At 42.6% G+C, this 13,677-nt stretch overlaps 1 protein-coding gene across 2 annotated transcripts in view; it reads left to right on the plus strand.

The window, feature by feature from the left end:
• Window positions 1-13,677, plus strand: part of kif5ab (kinesin family member 5A, b) — a 101,915-nt gene that overhangs the window by 71,459 nt on the left and 16,779 nt on the right. For both annotated transcript variants that reach the window (XM_049585905.1, XM_049585914.1), the window contains exons 18-24: window positions 1,034-1,098; window positions 3,709-3,818; window positions 5,986-6,087; window positions 6,624-6,684; window positions 6,799-6,870; window positions 7,023-7,127; window positions 9,622-9,838. In XM_049585905.1, coding sequence (XP_049441862.1) covers window positions 1,034-1,098; window positions 3,709-3,818; window positions 5,986-6,087; window positions 6,624-6,684; window positions 6,799-6,870; window positions 7,023-7,127; window positions 9,622-9,838 — 732 coding nt within the window. The remainder of the gene's footprint in view (window positions 1-1,033; window positions 1,099-3,708; window positions 3,819-5,985; window positions 6,088-6,623; window positions 6,685-6,798; window positions 6,871-7,022; window positions 7,128-9,621; window positions 9,839-13,677) is intronic.

The following is a 13,677-nucleotide window of genomic DNA, read 5'->3' on the forward strand; positions in this document are numbered from 1 at the left end:
AATCCTAAAGCATTGCGGGTTTAAAGCAGAATATTTATCCAACAGAAGCACATGTTTTTAAGATGACTTTGCGCTGAAGGGATTGAAGAGATGAATAATGATCTTCTGAGTTCTTACTCACTGCGCTGTGAAGGACAGTAAGTAGATTGAGCTACATTGTAAATCTCTGGCAAAATGACTGACTTGAGATGCCAAAGTCAAAAATAAGGTTAATGTTCTGACACAGCGAAACGAAATCATGTCTGGATAAAGTGAAACATAAAAAAGACAACAAATCTGTCACTGTGTTTCGGCTCCACCGAGCTGGAAATCTGGGGAAGTGCCGCTTAAAACAATTTTATTGGCCTCAATGGAGAGTTTTAAGTCTCTGCCAGAGGCCTTTCAATCCTGTCGAGAAAAAGAAAAACAAGGGTGAACGCTGACAAACAGCTTAGACTTCCCAACATTTCGCAGCACCAGCACGAATAGATTAATGGTACATTTGAAATTTGTGCGAGGTCCATCTAACCAGATACTCCCGGGACACTGACACAATTCACAAATCAGGCCAAAGGCAATGTAAGTCATTCTTCCTGAGGAGTCGCACAGAACTGCATTAAATAACCAGTGGATTTAAGGGCAGGTAAATCAATTTTGGCCGTACTCCACACCTGAGCCAGGTGGTCCTCAAGTCATTACAGGAGGAGATAAATACAAAGTGGTGCAGGTTGTGTTGATCACACAGCCTGGTGCGACGTAGAGAGCTCTGTAATTTCATCATCAGACACCAGGAACAGCAGTGAGTCAAAAACAGATCAGATCAGCCTGACACAATAGCTGTCATTTTCAATAATAGATATTATTACAGCCAAGGCATGACTTGGATCAGGCTGACCTTGCTGTCAACATGAAGCGGCGGTGCTGCTGGGCTGTCAAAGTCAGGTCACTGTCACCTCTTTCATCTACAGCAGTGTTTTTATCTCTTCTTATCTCTCCCTCTGTCTTGGTTTCTCTCGCTGACATTTCCTTAAAGTCGTATGTGTGTGTTTTTCAGAGAGCATGTCACAAGTGACTAGCGGGCAGAACCAGTCGTCCATCCAGGATTCCTGTGATATAAAGGTAACCATGACTACAGTGAGAGCAACTTTTAGTGTAATGACCTTTCAGAGCACCGCTTCAGCACTCAGCAACTGCAAGTGTCGGTGTGCGAGTGTGGGTGGGTGTGATGTGGGTGTGTTTGTCTCCCTCCATGAGTGTGCATTCATGTGTCAGCATACTGTGGCTGTGCTGGTGTGTCTGATCAAGGGTTTTTGCATAGATATATACACACACACACACACACACACACACACACACACACACACACATATGTATATATATATATATATCGGGGCTGCAACTAACAGTTGCATTACAGATTAATCTGTCAACTTTTTTTAAAGGACATAAAGACAGGAAACAGCGAGCCTGGCTTAGTCCAAAGGTCACGAAATCACAGCGTAAAAGTGATGATCATCTGTTTTAAAGTAAGGGCTATGTGTTTGGCTATATTTTGATTTTGATGACTAAATCCCTAGTCTTTGCTGGTTGCCTAGCAACTAGTCTTGCGTAGCCAGACCTATCTCCACAGCGTTATGTCAGTGCTAGGCATAGCTAAGTTATCACTAATTACCATACTGCTGTAGGTGAAAGAAAATGCTCTGGTGTATTTTTGTTTCTTTAAACCAATTACAGTTGTCTTGTTTAGCACTAAACCCAGGGTGCAGCAATGTTGCTCTTGCAAAATAGTGTCGGGGGTGAACTTATTTTGTTGCAACATTTGCACGTTGGGAGGCGAGAACTTTAATTAAAATGGGGATGACCTGTAGCTCACCTGGTGGAGTGTACACCCCACATAGGCCGAGTCCTTTACAGCGGCCCAGGTTTATTTCTGACCCTTTGTGGCCCTATGCTGCGTGTCATTCCCTCTCACTCCTACCTTTCCTGTCTATCTGCAGCTGTCAATAAAGGCAAAAATGCCAGAATGTACTCGACCATAAGAGTTGCTTTTTCACTGTGTGATTCGACACTTTAAGAAGACAAACATAAGACCCGCTGCCACAGAGGTGAAGCCTGACTGTACTTAAGCTCTGGAGGAGCTCAGTTAAAACCCCAGATGATTTCCTGGCTGTATGTGGCTCTGGCAGAACATTATTACACCAATATCACAGAAGCTTGTGTGAAGTGAAACGGATTGGTACATTAGTGAAGTCAGTGTCACTGGCACAAGCTGCTGCCAGATTAAAAAATGTGGCAAATCAACAGTGGGGGCATTGCAGTCCTGCGAGACTAAGTTGTCTTATTTGTTGAAGATCTTTACAACAATTCACTGAAACAGAGGGGGCAGACATGCCTTAGTGTACAATCCAAGTCTTTGTCAAAATGTGCCATTTCCAGCATGTAAGTTGTTAGCTCAGAGGTGGTTGTTGTTGTGAAGGGGATTTAGAAAAAAAGTCTAATCGTTGATCGTTGTTGTTAGCCTGATGTCACAGTGGTTTGGTGTATTGTCCAAGACCTGTAAAATTTGAATCTGTTATTTTTTTATCAAGTGTGATATAAAGTGTGATATATTCAGTGAACTTCAGAGATGTTGGTGGGCAGATATTGCTACCTTTGGACAGAGCCAAGCAAACACTGTTCCCAGTCTTTATACTTAGATAAGCTAACTGGCTGCTGCATCTTTATTGTACAGAAATACGAGTGGTATCAATTTTCTAATATAACTCTTAGCAAGAAAACAGATAAGTATATTTCCCAAACTGTTGAGCTATATTTTTAATGTCAGAAGAATTGCAAAAATGCCTATCCCACTTTCCCAGAGCCTAACACAATTCCCTTAAAGAGCTCATGGCAAATAAAAAGTCCAAACTGCAAAGATGGCTGAGTCAAGCCATGTTGTGCCAGTTTGCTTTTCCATTATCAGTTTAGACACGCCGAGCTATGCCACAGATGGACCTTCTCCAGAGTAGGTTCAAAGGCCAGGCCGTCCGCCCTCATGCTATGTTGCGCCGACCGCAGCTAACCCCCAGGACCCCGCTTCTTCCAACTCAAACAAGCCATGTGTGTTGCCAGACTCCACTCACCTCTGTCTGCATGAGACCAGAGAGAAAGGCGTTTTTAAAAGTCTGTGTGTTGTCAGAGAATGGAGGATGCAGTTGATATTGTAGTCGTGCAAATTCCTAAACATATTTGCATAATTACCAAAAAGCCACTGACACACGGTGAAGCTTAGGTTCAGCCTGTGAAGGTCTGGGGCCACAGGCCTTTTTCCTGCCTCTCCCTGCTGGTAATCTAGCCTAAAGTAAACCCACAACACATTCAGTTTCAGCTCTGGCACGCTCCTGTACAGCTGCAATAATTTATTGTTTTTAATAATCTGCCTGTACTGTATTCGTGCATGTTTATGAGTGTCATTGTGTGTGTGTTTGTGTGTGACATGCACCAGTTTCATTAGCCATGTCTCACTTCATGCTCAGTGGCGTTGTATGACACAACCTGCTGTGTGTGTGTGTGTGTGTGCTTAATGCCCATGTGGCTCTTTATGTCCACATGTGCACCGGTGTGTGTGATTCTATTCTCTGTTGTTATTTAGTTTTCCCTTTGTTCCCACTGCTGTCTCCTCTCGCTAACTCTCTCCTTCTCTCATTATATATGTATGTCACTCACCCCCTCTTGCTGCCCATACCTCAGAGGGCTCTGGAGCAGCAGATGGAGTCACACCGTGAGTCGCACAGCAAACAGCTTGGCCGCCTGCGAGACGAGATCAATGAGAAGCAGAAGATCATCGACCACTTAACTGAGTCAGTGCTTCGTTGTTATTCCAAACGATCTCCAATAAACTGAATCGGACTTTGTAAATCAAGAGTCCACAAGTTGTACAGGACCATATAAAGAGAAGTACAGGGGCATCAATCAAGTATAAAGAACTATAAAACTGTCTGCTTCTGTCTTTGACACTGGACTGTGAGGCACGATACAATGTAGGTCTTACATGGTTTCAGAAGCAGACAGCTTACCCACTCTGTGAGCTGTCTGTGGGCTCAAATCTAAAATTCAATTCCACCCTCATAAGCAGTGTGGAAATGCAAAAATTGGAGAAACATGGTCTCAGTAGTTGAGTTCTCAAAAAAAGGGCTAAGCCCGGCTCTAGCTGGAAGAGGGGCTGAAATCAATATGTGTGGGTGGTTGACATGGTGAGGAAACTGCAGCGTGGGAGGACTTTAGATTCAAGCTGCTGCCAAACCACAATGTGAGGTGCCACTGGGCTCCTTGAAAACATGCCCCCTTCAGGTGCCTCAGTTTGAAGATGTTCTGTGGGAAGCGTGACTGTGTGGGACCAGGCTGCAGGGCAGACTCTGTTGAGGGACTTAAAAGTACATTTCCCTGCTGGCCCTGAGGAGTGTCTGAGTAACACCCAAAGAGCAGCTGCAAAGAATTTCTGGATGAAAAGACATTTGGGGCTGCTCCGCTTGTCCTGCTGGCATAGCCTGATTTGGATAAGCAGCTTGAAAATGTGTAGATGGAGGGATGGGTGTCAGTGGGGCAGAAAGCATCTGTAATAGGAGCAAAGTGGCCCTTAAGATCCTTGAAGCAGAGCAGGAAAAGTGGGTATAAAATAAATTTTCTGCCAGGATAAAAAGGATCAGAAAAAGAGAGCAAAATCAAAAAATGGTTAAAACAGTGGCAGGTACAGGTGTGCACTTTTTTTTAAAACCAGGATGTATCTGCACCCTAATGGGGTACTTTCATGCTTCAATTTTGACCTGATGATACACTTGAGCTACTCAAGGACCCTAGTCCAAATTCCTCTCTTGCTTGTATGGTGAGGATATGATTTAAAAGGCCCCGACACACCAAGCTGATGGTCAGCCATTGCTCAGTGTTGGGCTGTTGGTGAGCATCAATCGCCCTAGTCTTTGCGCTATGTCCCGCACTGTTTGCCCTCATCGGCTCTTGTCCACGCTTTTCGCCCTTTTTTTTTTTTTAGCTGATTCAGGATGTTGAATCTGCGTCGGAGACAGCAGAGCCCGTTGGTGAATGAAATCACTGTGATTGGCAGTTCAGCTCAGCAAAAAGAGAAACAGATGTGAGGAGTGAGGTCAAAACAAACTTGTTGTTTAAGGTAAGAGTATTTTTCATTAGCAGCTGAGCTCTATATCAGAATGATGGTTTGTGTTATTGTTCACTGGCGCACAATAAATATCCTTCATCATTGTGCTAACTGGCAAACTGAATGATGATTACAGACTACGGCTGCTTGCTGGTGTTGAGAGTTATTTCCTCTCATGCTGGTGCAGAACGTACATGCTGGTTGGCCGTCGGTTGTGGTCTTTGCAGTGTGTTCATGTACAACTTTTTGGCCAGGACACAGGCTACAGTGGGCTTTCGTTGCCGCTAGTTCTTTGATGTCAGCTCGGTGTGTCTGGACCTTAAGGACAAAATATGTCCTAACCCTGCATACAGGGTCATCATTTTTGCTCCTGCTGTTTTGAAAGTCTGTACACGCCACTGAATTTACTACTTGTCAGACTTAGGAAAGAAATTATTATTCTTATGTGACATTGAAATGATTGTCAAGCTAAGGCCAAAGCAAAGCCCCATCACAGTACAAGTAATAATCCTATTAAAAAGCATTTTTCTACCATTTTATAAACCTCTAATAAAACTTCTCTGGGGTCCCGTAAAAGGTATTGTAAAACAGCTGAAGGCTAAGGAGTAAAATTCTATGATTGGCATTGAAGCCAAATTAAATAGAGAACATTTTTAAGGACATGAGAGTTCATAAAGTCACACTCAAACTGTGATTTTGTGAACCTGACCTCTGTGTCCAGATTACATCCATTGTATAACAGATTCAGTTTCACTTTTTTGGCATTTCACTAACACGCTAAATTCTTAGACTTCCTATAGGAGAAAGAAACAAAGTGTCTCCATTAAATATTTTTGAACCATTGTTCACCTTTTCAGTTGTAACCAGAAGCAGCATCTGGAGTTGGAGCAACTGCACTGTGACTTTGAACGTCTCAGGAGCCAAGAGCATCACAAGAGCCGACAGCTGGAGGAACTGACGTGAGTCTCTGCTTTACTGTCCTGGCCTGCTTTCAAACACTTCACCATATGGAGGCCCGGGGGCGAGCTGCCTCTTTTGATTCACATCTTCTATTTCTCTCTGTCATTTGTCTTCCCTTTGTCTATTTATTTTCCCCCTCACTCCACAGTCATCCTATTTACAGAACATGTCTCTCTGCGAAGTATACATACATAGTGTGGCTAAAATTATCCGGAGGTTATCCCTATTTAACCCTCTCTTCGCCTCTTTCTTGGTTCGCTTCTTTCTATTTAACTCTGTTTGCATCTCCATAATGTAGTTTTGCAATAAGGTAGCAGCTGGCTGCTAATAGGCCTCTTTCTGCACTGACCTTTGCAGCGTGTTGCATCAGATGGCAGATGGGAAACAGCCCACGAGTGGGGCAGCTGGTCTACGCTTGCGTTTGTTCTTTATTCATGATTTATTCTGGCAAGAACTTGGTGCTCATTTGGGGTAAAGAGAAGTTCATTTAGAATTTTCTATCTATCCGTCTGACCATCTACATGTCTATCTATAGATTTCTCCATGAGCGACATGAGCAATCAAAGCGGGACCTCAAAGGGCTGGAAGAGACTGTTGTAAGTCGTTATTTACTGTCACGACTCACTTGGCTCCCTCAGCGGCCACTGATCCACTAAATACTCTACTAACTGCTTTAACTGCACTATTTCCTCTCTCCCCTCATGCTGCAGGCTCGTGAGCTCTACACCCTGCACAACCTCCGCAAGCTTTTTGTCCAAGACCTCACGACTCGAGTGAGAAAAGTAAGGCAAACAACATGTCACCACTGTAGCTAGAAAACATGCGGCTTCACCTAGACTGTATGCAAATATTTTTGGAACTACAGAATTTGAAATGTCTCTCAATGATTTTGTTTTTTACGATTTTAAAAGATCTCCACTGTTTGTGTTGACAGAGTGCACAGATGGAGCCTGATGATAGCGGGGGATACATCACCCAGAAACAGAAGATTTCCTTTCTTGAAAACAACCTGGACCAGCTTACAAAGGTTCACAAACAGGTAACAATGAGCAGCACTTGCAGAGCTATAAATTATAGCGAAGGAGGCAGAAAATAGCATTTCACCTGTCCACCATTTCTCTTAAGAATTAGGACAAATTATATGGTTTCCCTCAGCCTGGAAGTCTGATTATCGCAGCAGTGAGGCAGAAGTGCTTAGCTGGATAGAAAATAAGGGGACATAAAGAGGGAGCTAAATTAAAATACAGAACAGTGAGTGTTGTTTGTCATTGCTCTCTTATGGGTAAAAGTAGCGCTAGCACCATCAATCATCTTACAACTGCAACTTCACATGAAAGACTCCTTGAAAACAGAGCAGCAGGAGGTGTAAACCGTGCTGCTTTCAGGGAAAAGGAAACCATAACATAAAACAGTTACTACAATTTGATAAACACAAATGAATTCATCATGCAGGTGCACACAAACATGCTCAATCTTTCTGCTCTCTCTAGCTGATGCACACAACCTCTCAAAGGCAGCCTTGTGCTCAGACAGATTAGGCACACACACATACACACACACACTTCACATCTTTCTTTAATATTCCTAAATGGACTACAGCAGTGGACCGAGTGTTGATGTGCTAAACGTTCTGCAGACTGGCACATATATACTCATGCTGGCAGACTGGTGAGAGCTGCACTGCAGCACAGTGTCAGGCAGAAAACCAATCCTAAAGTGACTGCTGGGAGACTCCATCCCATCCACCACCTGCTGATACTGTGGGAATGGAAGATGAAAGTCAGGGTCATAAATCAGCAAGCTCCCAGTGGAAAGTGATAAGACTCCCAAAGACGGGCAGTGGACAGTGCACTGGGGCTATGTATGAGTTTCTCTGCCTTTTTACAGGTATCGTAATGTCTGCCCGTCATTCGTCTCTGCATGGTCATGATTTCGCACAGAGCACCACTTACCTCCTGTGAAAATACTGCCTCTGTTTTTTTTGTTTTTTCCTTTAAAATGACTCACCACCAAAGAATAAAGTAGTACAGCCAAACCTCAGGTGGTTCCGTTAGATTCCTCAATCTTTTGCCCGCCTTGCCTGTTAGATAACTTTGCCTGTTTGCTAAACCGGCACATCTTGTATTAGTTTGCGTGATCACGTACCAGCAGACTCTAGTGGGCGAAATTCACAAAAGGATACCACGGTTTTGCAGCCGCTAAACCTGCACAAATAAGACCAAAAGAAACCATGTAGTTCTCAGAGGATGAAATACACCCTTAACTGCACCGCCAGGCAAATAGCGTCTTGGTGCTCCTGTGCTGTTTGCATGCATATACATGAGGTAATATGCATACATGTGGTACAAAATTGGCTCCATTCTATGCAAATGAGCCTCAATGCAAATACAGTCAAATTCGCAAAGATCAGCACTAATCGCCACATGCTGTTACAGTGGAATAATTAGCGTCTTCAGAGAGTTGGTGGTAACTGAAGTGCACTGACAGACCAGGATGTTTCTCACTGTCACATTTAAATTAATTTCCTTATCATCTCGTCGGTCAGGAGCTGTAGCATGCACCGTGAAAATTTCAGTTTTCTTTTTCTCTCTGCCATTGTTCTGCTAACTGCTAACAGACACAAATAAAGGGCAAATTGTACTCAGCTGAACAACTTTATGGCCATGTTTGTGCTGTAATATCATTAGAGCAAGATCTTTTGTGAATTGGACCTTGAGAATGAGCAGATAGTTGCAAGTGATGCTTAATTCATGGATCAGTGCCTGCAATCCATTCTTTGTGAATTTGCCACTCTGTGTTAAAGGTGTGCAGTCATTGGTTTCTCATGTTTGCTGTAAAATGCTGTGAGCAGTATTACAAATCCATACATTTAGTTTTTCTTCACGATGAACTAATTAGCTGTATAGCTGGTGGTTTGGTGTTAACACCTATTTTTCTGGTGAGTTCTCTTTCAATTTCAGGTAGCTGTTAAGCTTGTTTCCTCAACATAAAAAGCAGTGTAGGCTGTGTTTTCATCGACAATTTTCCCATCAGGTCACACTTGACACTCCTGTGTTCCACCTCGCTGCACCTATTTTGCTCTAACTGACAGAAATGTTCCGGTTCAAGGGGGTTATGAGGCCACTTTGCTATGGCCATTGCTGTATCCTATACCCATTGTTGTACTCTTCTTGACACAACAGGGTTGGATCCCTCACACTGCCAAACTGGAGGATGCCTTTTCAGTGAAAGTGGTGGAACAATTGAAGTTAGGAAGAAAAATAAATTACGTTCTTATTCCTCCTCTTCAAAACAAATGAGCAAAACAACAAAATGATTCAAAACACAAGTTCTTCATAAAATGTATTCAGAAAGTTATTATCCCTGTCAGGAAAAAAAATGCTTTCTAGAGAAAGGAGTGCGAACAGTATTGCTATCTGTTGCATCTCATCGATACATGTTTTATTTTAGAGGGTGTATCACATGGTCACTGACATGTACAGTTAATTCCTCAATCCCACGGCTTACTCTATGTGTTCCTGTCTGTGTGACAGCTGGTGCGTGACAACGCAGATCTTCGCTGTGAGCTTCCAAAACTGGAGAAACGTCTTCGTTCTACAGCTGAGCGAGTTAAGGCCCTGGAGGGTGCGCTGAAGGAGGCCAAGGAGGGAGCCATGAAGGATCGGCGCCGCTACCAGCAGGAGGTGGAGCGTATCAAAGACGTGATGAGGACTCGCAATCCCTTCCGCCGGCCACATGCTGCACAGATAGGTAACACATGCACCTCGCTCACAGATTCAGCTATTTCAGAATAATTGAACAGCCATCAGCAGCGATCTACACGCTACATTACATGTGGCTGCATGTGTCATTTCAGTAAAAGCGATGTAATCGGATGAAATAATCTTCTAATCTGTAGATAGGCAGTGATCCATTGCATCCATGTATTAAAATCTGATCTGTTGGTATTAACGTGCAGCATACCAGTGCATTCCTTTTAAGGACATTAATTGCTTTCTTGTAATTCTCACAACTGCATTTCATTGACTTTGTCGTTGTTCTCTGTGCCATAACACTAGAGCTGGATCTAATCTAATTCAGTACGCAATCAAATCACACACACAACTGTTTTAATGTCTACAAGCTCTTTCATTTAGGTTTATGCAGAGTCATATACAGTTTTTCTCATTTGCTTAAGTACATTTTTGAGTAGTTCTCAAAACCATAAGTGTAATCACCACAGTAATTTGTGTGCAACACAACACCTGCAAATAGTTCCAGCTTATGTGCTGAAATGAAATAAATTCATCAACCAGTGCATCTCAATTGCTTTTCCTCATTGGCAAAACAGAGACGGTACATGCCTGAGGAAATGTGTCGATATGACTGAGTCCACTGATTTTCTGTCACTTTATTTTTTCATTTAAATCTAACTTAATTCATTTATTTTTAGCTACGATCAGCAGCTCTAGAGCTCACTCTGTAGGTTGGTCGCTCCACAAAAAAATCCCCCAGTCACAGTTTTTGCCCTGGGAAACTGAACAGTGGCATGGAGGTGAAGTGTGTGAACGTGTGCGTTTGTGTTCATGCCAGTTGGGTCTGAAGGGGAGGGGCAATGGGAGTGGCCTACTGTGAAACAGGTGCATAACTTCCTAATGGTTTCACAGACTTGCCCAAGATTTTGTGGAAAGATTGGTCATGAGGAGGACAGCTAATTAACTGTTCATGCCAACTTGCAAAAAGGGGCAATGTGTCACAGCTATCGCAAATTTGTGCTTGTTATTTGGGGACAGCTGTGGTGCAGGAGATCGAGCGGTTGTCTATCAATCAGAAGGTCGGTGGTTGGATCCCTGGCCCTGCATTCTACATGTCAGAGCGTCCTTGAACAAGATACTGAGCCCCAAATTGGTCCCAATGGCTGTGCCATTGATGTGCATGTGAATGATTATTTGATGAGCAGGTGGTTGTGTGATGTCTTTTGCGTTACTGGCTGAATAGCGCTTGTGCTGTAAAGCCATTTGAGTTGTCACTATGACTAGATAAGTGCTGTATAAATTATTTTTACCATTTGTTAATGTCTCATTCTAATTAGACTAATTAGACTAATCTCTGCAGCCAACTTAAAGGAAATTTTCGGTTTATTTCAACCTGTCTCTTATCGTCCTAAATTTGTTTTAAGTCACTAGTGACATAGAAATAATAGTTAGCATGTTAGCCGTTAGCCTAGATACAGCCGTAGCGTCAGACCTGTTAAAACGTAATTGAACGGGCAACCTTCAAGTGCAAAGTTAGTCCACTAAACAAGCTTTTTCTCCACAAAGACCGTCTCATATCGCCTCATAGGATAAATGTCAGAGAACATATAGAAAAACAACATGTAAACGTGTTGTCTTACCTTACCGGTGTGCTGCCATGTTTGTTGTTTACCATTTAGCTAAGGCTGCAACCGGTCCCATTCCTTGCAACAGAGGTATTCCTCTTCTGTGGGCAATGGGGTACAGCATTCACAGGTAACGTTACACCACCAATCTCCAGAGCTAAAGCCTTCCAGCAGCCATTCCTCCTCTGTCGTCCTCGAAATTTCGAAACTGAAATTGAAATTGAAACCGAAATTTCCCTTTAATGATCAAATTCATGCCAGTGTTTTTCCTCTCGGTATGAATCCTAGATAGATAGATAGATAGATAGATAGATAGATAGATAGATACTTTATTAATCCCAAGGGATATTCTAGATGCTGCCGATGTGAGTGGCAGCCTCTCCATTAGCTCTGTCTCTGAGATTAAAAAAAAAAAAGGTAGAATAACAACAGATGTCTCGGTATTCTGTCAAGATTTATGTAGATGAAAACAGGAACTACTGTAGAAATTAAACTTGTAAAATGTAAATCCTCCACCACTTTACAGCTGAGGTTGTATGTAGGCTACGCAATCTTATCTCTCTGGTCACACCAGTTCTTCTGCTTCTTACAGTATCTGATATTTGCCTTTTGCAGTGCACCATGAAAAAAAATCATTTGGCATGGTGCGATTTCCTCACAGGCAACACTCATTGTTGGATTTGCATTATTTTTCATCTTTCCCCTTCCTTCCTCTTACCAGAACACCGCATATTCATACACCTCCTGTTCATGCATGAGTGAGATGCGAGATTAGTTTTTTAGCATCAGTCTTGTTCCATTTTCAGGGACTGAAAGACCAGAGACTCTGGTTCACCACTGTGAAACACACAGATATGTTTGAGGACTGCTTGAAATTTTACAACGTGTGTTGGTTCTTTGAAGTCCTTGAATAGCTGTGATGGTTGGCTTGAATATTTTCTATATAAGGATTTACACAATGTGGTCTTCTTAGAGAAATACAGTTAATTAGAAAAGCTGTATAATCCATTTTGATCACCAAGACTTTCTTCATCACTGTGTCAATTGAAGATAATTGCATTCATGCATTTGAATTATGTGTGAAATAAATGAGAGGAGCATTTGCTGCCGTGATAAAATGAGCTATTGATTTCAGGGTTTTTTTATATAAATGATTTTTATTTGAGGATTATACGACAGCGACTGAGAATAACTGATATGGTGGTTTATGTTAAAGTCTGACTGAAATCGCATTTCGTCACCCTTTTTTGTTTTTTAATGTATTGTTAAGAGTTTTTATAATTAGAGGGAAGGAAAAGGGTTTCTGGCAAAATAAAAATGCTCCTTTTCCTCTCAGCTGGCTGGAGGGACGTGTCGGTGTCTGTATTTGATTGGCAGTGCTGGCTGGCTGCCAGAGTGTCGGTGTGACAGCGTAGTGAGCGAGAGACAAAGCAGACACTGTGCTGTAGCCTGCATGTCATGGGCAGACGGCATGTTGTTAGTGCTGCAGGACAAGACATGTGTTCATGTTTGTTTGTTAGATCAGAAGGAAGCCTAGGCAGGAAAGCTTGTGTTGTGTCGCAGGCTGATAGAGAGACTTTACTGCTTTCGGCAAGATTTGATTGGCTAATTCCGCCAAGTTAATGCAAAACTATTATGAAATCAAAAGATATCATTTCTTTCCTTTTTGGTTTCTGGTTTTGTCTCAAAGACGAGCACAGGACTGGTGAATCACAGAGCAGAAATGTACTGTGTGCTGTAGTAGACCCCAAAAAAGGCATCTTTCTTTTTACTGATGAATGTTTGACTGTCACAAACTGGTTCAGTGAATGTGACAAGTAGGGAGTCCACACATTAGATTTAATTAAAACAACCAGAATGTATTAAATTAAGATTGACTTAAATAAACAACGGAGTGTGTAGGTCATCAAAGTCAGTAATGACAGCCATGCATTGATGTGCGTCAGGTGTGCGTCAGAGGTGTTGAAGGTGCAAAGCCAAAAAGCAATGATGCAGGGTAGACGTCTGCTGTAGGAAGGGAGCGAGTGAGTGAAAACATGAGTCAGCTTTTATAGCCTTGAAGGCACAGGTGAGCTTAATCAAGGCGACGACCCTCCCAAGTCAGCCAAATGCCTGATGAGGTTGGGAACATCCTCCAAGACAGTGAGAGGGGCGTCATTTCAGATTGTCTAAATACGCTGATGACGCAGCCTTAGTAGTGGCCTTCTATGGAACACAGACACATTTTCAC

This window comes from Epinephelus fuscoguttatus, linkage group LG1 (genome assembly GCF_011397635.1).
Source record: "Epinephelus fuscoguttatus linkage group LG1, E.fuscoguttatus.final_Chr_v1".
Classification (NCBI taxonomy): Eukaryota; Metazoa; Chordata; class Actinopteri; order Perciformes; family Serranidae; genus Epinephelus; species Epinephelus fuscoguttatus.